The 10833-nt window shown below is 40.3% G+C and overlaps 1 protein-coding gene across 2 annotated transcripts in view; it reads right to left on the bottom strand.

Moving 5' to 3' along the window:
* Nucleotides 1–2500: 2500 nt before the first annotated feature.
* The window catches only part of SHLD2 (shieldin complex subunit 2), a 135168-nt gene continuing 126835 nt past the window's right edge, over nucleotides 2501–10833 (bottom strand). For both annotated transcript variants that reach the window (XM_059662057.1, XM_059662056.1), the window contains one exon: nucleotides 2501–4060. In XM_059662057.1, coding sequence (XP_059518040.1) covers nucleotides 3876–4060 — 185 coding nt within the window. In that variant the 3' untranslated portion in view covers nucleotides 2501–3875. The remainder of the gene's footprint in view (nucleotides 4061–10833) is intronic.

Genomic DNA, 10833 nt, shown 5'->3' with positions numbered 1-10833 from the left:
AGGCCAATATCCCTCATGAACATAGATGCCAAAATCCTCAACAAAATCTTAGCAAATCGGATCCAGCAGTACATCAGAAAGATCATACACCATGACCAAGTTGGATTTATCCCAGGGATGCAAGGATGGTACAATATCCGCAAATCAATAAACGTGATACATCACATAAACAAATTGAAAGAAAAAAAACCACATGGTCATATCAATTGATGCAGAGAAAGCATTTGACAAATTTCAACACCCATTTTTGATAAAAACTCTCAGTAAGGTGGGAGTAGAAGGATCATACCTCAACATAATAAAAGCCATATATGACAGGCCCACAGCCAGCATCATACTCAACGGACAAAAACTAACACCATTTCCCCTTAGAACAGGAACAAGACAGGGATGCCCCCTCTCACCACTCCTGTTCAACATAGTACTGGAAGTGTTAGCCATTGCAATTAGGCAAGAAGAAATAAAAGGCATCCAAATTGGAAAAGAGGAAGTAAAACTGTCCTTATTTGCAGACGACACGATATTATACATACAAAACCCCAGAGACTCCATCAAAAAGCTACTAGACTTAATACATGAATTTGGCAATGTAGCAGGATACAAAATTAACCCCAAGAAATCTGAGGCATTTCTATACACCAATAGTGAACTTTCAGAAAGAGAGATTATAAAAACAATCCCGTTTACCATCGCACCAAAAAAATTAAGCTACCTAGGAATAAACATAACTAAAGAGGTAAAAGACCTCTACTCAGAAAACTACAGGACGTTGAAAAAAGATATAGAGGAAGACATAAACAGATGGAAGAACATACCGTGTTCATGGATTGGTAGAATCAACATCATTAAAATGTCCATACTACCCAAAGCAATCTATAAATTCAACGCACTTCCCATTAAAATACCAACAGCATACTTCAGAGATCTAGAACGAACTCTCCAAAAATTCATCTGGAATAAAAAAAGACCCCGAATAGCTGCAGCAATCCTGAAAAAGAACAAAGTAGGTGGGATCTCAATACCAGATATCAAGATGTATTACAAAGCCACTGTTCTCAAAACTGCCTGGTACTGGCACAAGAATAGGCATACAGATCAATGGAATAGAATAGAGAGCCCAGAAATCGGCCTGAACCAATATGCTCAATTAATATTTGACAAAGGAGGCAAGAATATACAATGGAGCCAAGATAGTCTCTTCAATAAATGGTGTTGGGGAAATTGGACAGATATATGCAAGAAAATGAAACTAGACCACCAACTTACACCATACACAAAAATAAACTCAAAATGGATAAAGGACTTAAATGTACGACAGGAAACCATAAAAATTCTAGAAGAATCCAAAGGCAACAAAATCTCAGACATATGCCGAAGCAATTTCTTCACTGATACAGCTCCTAGGGCACTTGAGACGAAAGAGAAAATGAACAAATGGGACTACATCAAAATAAAAAGCTTCTGCACAGCAAAAGAAACCATCAACAAAACAACGAGAAAACCCACTGTGTGGGAAAACATATTTGCCAATGACATATCTGATAAGGGCCTAATCTCCAAAATTTATAGGGAACTCATACAACTTAACAAAAGGAAGATAAACAATCCAATCAAAAAATGGGCAAAGGACCTAAATAGACACCTTTCAAAAGAGGACATCCAGAAAGCCAAGAGACATATGAAAACATGCTCAAAGTCACTAATCATCCGAGAGATGCAAATCAAAACAACAATGAGGTACCATCTCACACCTGTCAGACTGGCTATCATCAACAAATCAACAAACAACAAGTGCTGGAGAGGATGTGGAGAAAAAGGAACATTTGTGCACTGCTGGTGGGAATGCAGACTGGTGCAGCCACTATGGAAGACAGTATGGAGTTTCCTCAAAAAACTGAAAATGGAACTCCCGTTTGACCCTGTGATCCCACTTCTAGGAATATATCCCAAGAAACCAGAAACACCAATCAGAAAGGATATATGCACCCCTATGTTCATAGCAGCACAATTCACCATAGCTAAGATCTGGAAACAGCCTAAGTGCCCATCAGTAGATGAATGGATTAGAAAACTGTGGTACATCTACACGATGGAATACTATGCTGCTCTAAAAAGGAAGGAACTCTTACCATTTGCAACGGCATGGATGGAACTGGAGAGCATTATGCTAAGTGAAATAAGCCAGTCAATGAAGGAAAAATACCACATGATCTCACTCATTCATGGATAATAGAGACCATTATAAACTTTTGAACAATAATAGATACAGAGGCAGAGCTGCCTCAAACAGATTGTCAAACTGCAGCGGGAAGGCTGGGGAGGGTGGGGGTGCAGGAGGTAGGGGGGTAAGAGATCAACCAAAGGACTTGTATGCATGCATATAAGCATAACGAATGGACATAAGACACCGGGGGATAGGGGAGGCTAGGGGACTGTCTAGGGCGGCGGGAAAAAATGGACACATATGTAATACCCTTTGTAATACTTTAAGCAATAAAAAAAAAAAGGAAAAAACCTGAATTAGAGAAAATAATTTCAATGAACTATAGGAATTTAACAAAACACAGACATAGTAAAATAAACTTGTTAATTTCATCAAGTTGTTTTTAGTTGTTTTCAAGCAATATTATTAATCCATTAAGTCACAACATACTCCATCCATATTTACAAGTTAAGTGCCACTCCATATTTCTTCATTTTACCATTTTATATGAGCTTCTTTGACAAACACAATGAGAACAAAAGTTGCTAAATGTTTGTTGGTAAGTCAGTTCAGTAAGGCACTCAAATCCCAACTCACAATGTGGCGCTTCCTCCCTCTGTAAAATGAAGCATGACCTTGTCTCCATCATTTTCAATTCTTCATAAAAAGACATGTTCATCTTGAACTTGTCTAAACGTGGGCTTATTCAAACTAGCCCATTATTACATGTAGTTATGATTAAGGAAATCATCTCATGGCAATAGTTTATGAAAGAGGAATAAGGAAAACTAGAGTTTGAGAGTAGAGCAGAAAGGAGTTCCTGAGGAAGTGTTAACCTGCATCTGCAGTACTTAGCTCAGCACCTAGACTGTGGCAAGGACTGTAGAAAGTGAACCTTCAATTCCCAGAAATACATTGCCGTTATTGCTAGATAATTTCTCTAGAACAGCAATTTTCACCCAGTGTGCTGCAAGAATTTTTAAAACATGCAGCACCTGACTATTTAGTCAGGGGCACTGCTCTCTTTTCCCTTAGACTGTCAAATAAAAATGACAACAGCCAACACAATAGTTGTCCAGTGTGAATGAATCAAATTATACCTATTTTTGTCAGATCAGCAAAATTTTAGTAATTAGTGTTTATGTGTGCCATGAGATGAAAAAGGTTTAAAATCGCTGCGCTAAAAGCAAGAAAGGAAAACATAAAAACAAAAATCCCAACAAAATTTTCTTAGAAAAAAATGTTTTATTTTACATATTTAGCTCTTTATTAAATATCTTTATTTAGCTCTTTATAAAATACAAGGGTGAGCAAAAATAGGGTTACAGTTGCATGTGAAAGTGTGTTCTTATATTACTAGATGCCTGGTGCACAAAATTCGTGCACTTGGGGAGGTCCCTCAGGCCGACCTGCATCCTCTCACCGTCTGGGACCCCTCAGGGGCAGTCCACCTGCCAGCTTAGGCCCAACCCCCCCCCCAGGAAATAGTTTTATTATATAGGATTTATTAATTATTGTATTATTTTCCATATGAACAACTATAAACCTACTTTTGCCCACACCTGTGTATTTAAAAACCCCAAGCAAAAGTCCTGTCATTCATTGGGCTGGAAACAAATCCTTTTCTGTGGTCTCCTTGAAGTGCCATGGTCTCCACTGGCCTCAGGGAGGGCTAGGAGCACGCTCCCCAGGCAGGCAAGAAGTCCAGCAAGGAGAGGTCCTGTTGCAGCGGGTAGCTGTTTTCCTCCAACACGAAGAGGCTCTGCACCTTCAGGACACAGGGTGCTCCGCAGGCTGCCAACAAGGAGTGGAGCACATCTGCTGCGACCAAGCCATAGGTGACCTCCGAGGGCGGGGCTGTGGAGAACAGAAACATGCACATTCTCAGTGTCCTGTCCCGCAGGCAGAGACACGCGCTGCAGGCTCACTCTTCCCCCTGGCTCAGTGGGTTAGCGTAGATATATGAACCAGGAGGTTGAGGTTTGATTCCTTTTCAGGGCACATGCCCAGTTGTGGGTTTGATCCTTGGTGGTGGGTGTGCAGGAGGCAGCCAGTATATGATTCTTTCTCATCACTGATATTGCTGTTTCTCCTTCCTTTTCCCTTCCTCTCTGAAACTGTTAAAGAAATATTAAAAAATAATAATAATTTACTGGCTGGTGTTGCTCAGTAGTTAGAGCATCAAATGAAGGATCATGGGTTCAATTACCAGTCAAGGGCATATACCTTGGTTGTGGGTTTGCTCCCCACGTCTGGTCAGGGGGCATGCAGGAGGCAACCAGTCAATGTGTCTCTCTCAAATCAATGTCTCTCTCTCTGTTTCTTTCTATCTATTTCTCTCTCCTTCCCTAGCTCAGTTCCACTCTCTGAAGAACAATGGGGAAAAATTTCCTCAGGTAAGGATTAACAAAACAAATAAAATAAAATAAAAATATATCCTCGGGTGAGAATTTTTAAAAAATGTCCATACTGCCCAAAGCAATCTATAGATTCATTGCAATTCCTATTAAAATACCAATGACATATTGCACAGATCTAGAACAAATACTCCAAAAATTTATACAGAACCACCAAAGACTCCAAATAGCCCCAACAATTTTGAGAAAGAAGAACAAAGTTGGAGGTATCACACTCCCTGATAGCCAACTGTTCTACAAGGCCATGGTAATCAAAACAGGCTGGCCCTGGCTAGTGTGGGTCAGGTGGTTAGGCATCGTCTCAAGTACTTAAGAGTTGCCAGCTCGATTCCCAGTCAGGGAATGTGCCCTGGTTGCAGGCTTGATCCCTGGTGGTGAGGCATGAGGGAAGCAGCCAAATCAATGTTTCACTCTCTCTTGCTCCCTGTCCCTTCCTCTCTCTAAAAATCAACAAAAATATATATATATTTAAAAACAGCCTGGTACTGGCATAAGAACAGGCATATAGATCAATGGAACAGAGTCAGGAAATAAACCCATGCCTTTATGGTTAATTAATATTTGACAAAGGAGGAAAGAACACACAGTGGAGTCAAGATAGTCTCTTCAATAAATGGCAGGAGGGAAATTTGACTGGTACATGCAAAAAAAGGAAACGATCACCAACTTAGACCATACACAAGAATAAACACAAAATGTATAAAAGACTTAAATGTAAGTCTTAAAACCATAAAAATCCTAGAAAAAAACATAAGCAGTAAAATTTCAGGCATTACTCGTAGCAATATTTTTGCCAATATATCTCCTTGAGCAAGAGAAAAAAAGCAAAAAAATAAAGAAATGGGACTACAAACTAAAAACCTTTTGCACAGAAAAAATAAAAATCAACAAAATGAAAAGGCACTGAGTCAAATGGAAGAACTTATTTGTCGATACATCTGATAGAGGGTTAATTTCCAAAATATATAAAAAACTTATACAACTCAACACCAAAAAGAAAAAACAACACAATTTAAAAATGAACAAAGAGCCCTAACCGGTTTGGCTCAGTGGATAGAGCATCGGCCTGAGGACTCAAGGGTCCCACGTTCGATTCTGGTCAAGGGCATGTACCTTGGTTGCGGGCACATCCCCAGTGGGGAGTGTGCAGGAGGCAGCTGATCGATGTTTCTCTCTCATCGATGTTTCTAACTCTCTATCCCTCTCCCTTCCTCTCTGTAAAAAATCAATAAAATATATTTTTTTTAAAAATGAACAAAGAAATAGATACTTCTCCAAAGAGGACATTCAGATGGCCAATAGTCATATGAAAAGATGCTCAACATCACTAATCATCAGACAGATGCAAATTAAAACCACAATGAGATATTACATCATGCCTGTCAAAATGACTAGCATCAATAAATCAACAAAAAAGTGTTGGTGAGGATGTGCAGAAAAGGAAACCCTCATGGTGCACTGCTGGTGGGCATGCAGACTGGTACAGCCACTGTGGAAAGCAGTGTGGAGTTTCCTCAAAAATATTAAAAATGGAACTTCCTTTTTATCCAGTGATCCCACTTTGGGGAATATATCTGAAGAAACCCGATATACTCATTTGAAAGAATATATGCATCCTATAACTTGGTGTGTGGTATTGTAATTCCTCCAAATTTGTTCTTCTTTCACAAGATTGCTGCAGTTATTCGAGGTCTTTTTTAGTTCCATATAATTTTTTGGAGTATTTGTTCTAGATCTGTGAAATATGCTGTTGGTATTTTAATAGTGATTGCATTGAATCTATAGATTGCCTGGGGTAATATAGATATTTTAATGATGTTGATTCTACCAATCTATAACACGGTATATCCTTCCACTTATTTATATCTTCTTCTATCTCTTTTTTTAACGTTTATACTTTTCTGAGTTTAGGTCTTTTGCCACCTTGGTTAAGTTTATTCCTAAGTGAAGGAAAGGAGAGGGGGGAGAACCAAGATGGCGGCATAGGTTAACGCCGGTGTTTGCTGCTTTGAACAACTACTTCAAAAGTGAAACCAAAAAACGGAAGGGACATCACCCAGAACCACAGGAACGCTGGCTGAGTGGAAGTCCTACAACTAGGAGGAAAGAGAAACGCATACCGACACTCAGAGGAGGTGCAGTGCTGAAGTCAAATTCTGAGGTGCGGAATGCGCGGAGCGGGCTGGCGGCGGAGGGCGCGGTTGTTGTTTTCAATCGGGAGGGAGTCGCAGACTCTGAGCACCAGATCCGGGCGAGTCTTTAGGGACCCAGACTCAAACGGGAGAAACGGGACTGTCTGGCTTCGGTCAGAGCGAGTGCAGCTTTCTCTCTGAGCTTTGCAGCGGGTGCTGGGACTCAGAGAGGCAGAGCCCCTTGGGACAGGACTGAGAGCCGCCATAACTGCTCTCTCCGGCCCACCCTGTTGATCCTGTGCGACCCGCCCCGCCCAAGCCCTGCACAGAGGCATTTGCCGGATAGCCTCAGGCAAAGGCATTTGCTGGATAGCCTCAGGCAAAGGCTAGATTAGCACCTCCCTAGAGGACAGAAGTTCTCTCACTGCTGACACAGCTGATTCTCATAGCCACTTGGCCTGGAGGTCAAACCCTCCCTGGAATTAGCTACAACAATCAAGATTTATCTATAAGACTGCGAACAAAGACCACTAGGGGGTGCACCAAGGAAGCATAACAAAATGCGGAGACAAAGAAACAGGACAAAATTGTCAATGGAAGAAATAGAGTTCAGAACCACACTTTTAAGGTCTCTCAAGAACTGTTTAGAAGCTGCCGATAAACTTAATGAGATCTACACGAAAACTAATAAGACCCTCGATCTTATATTGGGGAACCAACTAGAAATTAAGCGCACACAGACTGAAATAACGAATATTATACAGACGCCCGACAGCAGACCAGAGGAGCGCAAGAATCAAGTCAATGATTTGAAATGCGAGGAAGCAAAAAACATCCAACCGGAAAAGCAAAATGAAAAAAGAATCCAAAAATGCGAGGATAGTGTAAGGAGCCTCTGGGACAGCTTCAAGCGTACCAACATCAGAATTATAGGGGTGCCAGAAGATGAGAGAGAGCAAGATATTGAAAACCTATTTGAAGAAATAATGACAGAAAACTTCCCCCACCTGGTGAAAGAAATGGACTTACAGGTCCAAGAAGCGCGGAGAACCCCAAACAAAAGGAATCCAAAGAGGACCACACCAAGACACATCATAATTAAAATGCCAAGAGCAAAAGATAAAGAGAGAATCTTAAAAACAGCAAGAGAAAGAAACCCAGTTACCTACAAGGGAATACCCATACGACTGTCAGCTGATTTCTCAACAGAAACTTTGCAGGCCAGAAGGGAGTGGCAAGAGATATTCAAAGTGATGAATACCAAGAACCTACAACCAAGATTACTTTATCCAGCAAAGCTATCATTCAGAATTGAAGGTCAGATAAAGAGCTTCACAGATAAGGAAAAGCTAAAGGAGTTCATCACCACCAAACCAGTATTATATGAAATGCTGAAAGGTATCCTTTAAGAAGAGGAAGAGGAAGAAAAAGGTAAAGATACAAATTATGAACAACAAATATGCATCTATCAACAAGTGAATCTAAGAATCAAGTGAATAAATAATCTGATGAACAGAATGAACTGGTGATTATAATAAAATCAGGGACATAGAAAGGGAATGGACTGACTATTCTTGGGGGGGAAAGGGGTGTGGGAGATGTGGGAAGAGACTGGACAAAAATCGAGCACCTATGGATGAGGACAGTGGGTGGGGAGTGAGGGCGGAGGGTGGGGCGGGAACTGGGAGGAGGGGAGTTATGGGGGGGAAATAAAAGGAACAAATGTAATAATCTGAACAATAAAGATTTAATTAAAAAAAAAGTTTATTCCTAAGTATCTTAATTTTTGTTGCAATGGTAATGGGATAGCTTGCTTAGTTTCTCTTTCTGAAAATTCATTATTGGTGTATGAAAAAGCCATCGATTCTGGGGTGTTCATTTTGTATCCTGCTACATTGCCAAATTCATTTATTAAATCTAGTAATGTTTTGGTGGAGTCTTCAGGGATTTCTATGTACAATATCATGTCATCTGCGAATAATGAGTGTTTTACTTTCTCCTTTACAATTTGGATGCCCTTTATTTCTTCTTCTTATCTGATCACTGTGGCTAGGACTTCCAGTATTATGTTGAATAAGAGTAGTGAAGATGGACATCCCAGTCTTATTCCTGTTCTTGAGGGAAACGGTTTTAGTTTTTGCCCATTTAGTATGATGCTTGCTATAGGTTTGTCAATATGGCCTTTATCATGTTAAGATATGTTCCTCTATTCTCACTTTGCTAAGAATGTTTATCAAAAATGGGTGTTGGATTTTGTCAAATGCTTTTTCTGCGTCTATTGATAATGATCATGTGATTTTTGTCTTTCAATTTGTTTTGTGATGTATCAAGTTTACTGACTTGCAAATATTGTGCCAGCCTTGCATTCCTGGAATAAATCCCACTTGGTCATGCTGTATGATCTTTTTAATGTATTGCTGGATCCGATTTGCTAATATTTTTGATGAAGGATTTTAGCATCTATGTTCATCAGGGATATTGGCCTGTAATTATTTCTTTGTACTGTCTTTATCTGGTTTTGGAATTAGGATAATTCTGGCCTCATAAAAAGAGTTTGGAAGTGTTCCTTCCTTTTGGATTTTTTGGAATAGTTTGAGGAGGACAGGTGTTAGTTCTTCTTGAATGTTTGGTAAAATTCCCCTGTGAAGCTGTCTGGACCTGGGCTTTTGTTTGCTGGGAGGTTGTGTTTTTTTTTAATGTTGCTTCTATTTCATCAGCTGTTTTATTGGTCTAATCAGGTTTTCTGATTCTTCCTGATTCAGTTTTGGGAGATTGCATCCATATTGTCCAGGTTGTTGGCATATAGTTGTTTACAGTATTTTCCTACAGTCCTTTGTATTTCTGTGGAGTCAGTGGTTACTTCTCCACTTTCATTTCTGATTTTATTTATTTGGGTCCTCTCTCTTTGTTTCTTGAAGAGTCTGGCTAATGGTTCATCAATTTTGTTTATTCTTTCAAAGAAACAGCTCTTGGTTACATTGATTTTTTCTATCTTTTTTAGTCTCTGTGTTATTCATTTCTGCTCTAAACTTTATTATTTCCTTCCTTCTACTTACTCTCGGCTTTTGTTACTGTTCTCTTTCTAGTTCTTTAAGTTGTAGCACTAAATAGTTTATTATTGATTTTTCTTATTTTTTGAGGTATGCCTGTAGTGCTGTGAACTTCCCTCTCAGTACTGCTTTTGCTGTGTCATAGAGATTTGGGGTTGCTGTGTGTTCATTTTCATTTGTTTCCAGGAAGTTTTTTGTTTGTTTCTTGATTTCATTGGCAACCCATTCATCCCATATAATAAAAGGGTAATATGCAAATAGACTGAATGGCAGAAAGACCAGAATGCCTGTGGCCCCTTGCCCTGGCCGGTCCCGCCACCCAGTGAGCCCCCACCCCCGCCACACCCTGATCAGGGGTGGGGGCAGATAGTAAATCGCCTGGGACCCTACACCTGGCTGCCCCCCCCCCCAGCAGGCACTCTCACCCCGATCAGGGGTGGGGCTGGTTGGAAAACTGCCTGCAGCCCCTTAACCTGGACAACCCTGCCCCCGATTGGCCCCCAGCCCCAGCCAGCCTGCCCACAATGGCCCCGACCGGCTGGGCCCTACCAGCAGGTCGTGCACCAGGCCACTAGTTGTTTAATAACATGCTATTTAGCCTCCGTGTGTTTGAATGTTTTGGGGTGTTTTTACATACTTGATTTCTAATTTCGTTCCACTGTGATCTGAGAAGATGCCTGATATGATTTCAATCTTGTTGAACTTGTAGAGATTTGTTCTGTGTCCTAACATGTGGTCTATCTTTGTGAATGACCATGTGCACTTGAGAAGAACGTATATTCTGCTGCTATGGGGTGAAATGTTTTATAAATGTCCATTAAATCCATCTGATCCAGTGTGTCCTTTAGAGTCACTGCTTCCCTATTAAGTTTTTGTCTAGAAGATCTATCCAGTGAATTCAGGGGGGTGTTAAAGTCCCCTACTATGGCTGTATTGCTGTCGATCTCTCCATTAAAGTCCTCTAGAAGTTTTTTATATATTTAGGTGCTCTTATATTGTTTGCATATATGTTTACCAGTGTTGTATCCTCT

The sequence above is a fragment of the Myotis daubentonii genome, chromosome 13 (assembly GCF_963259705.1).
Source record: "Myotis daubentonii chromosome 13, mMyoDau2.1, whole genome shotgun sequence".
Lineage (NCBI taxonomy): Eukaryota > Metazoa > Chordata > Mammalia > Chiroptera > Vespertilionidae > Myotis > Myotis daubentonii.
The sequence above is the reverse complement of the archived record's forward strand: the minus strand, read 5'-3'. Positions and strand labels throughout refer to the sequence as shown.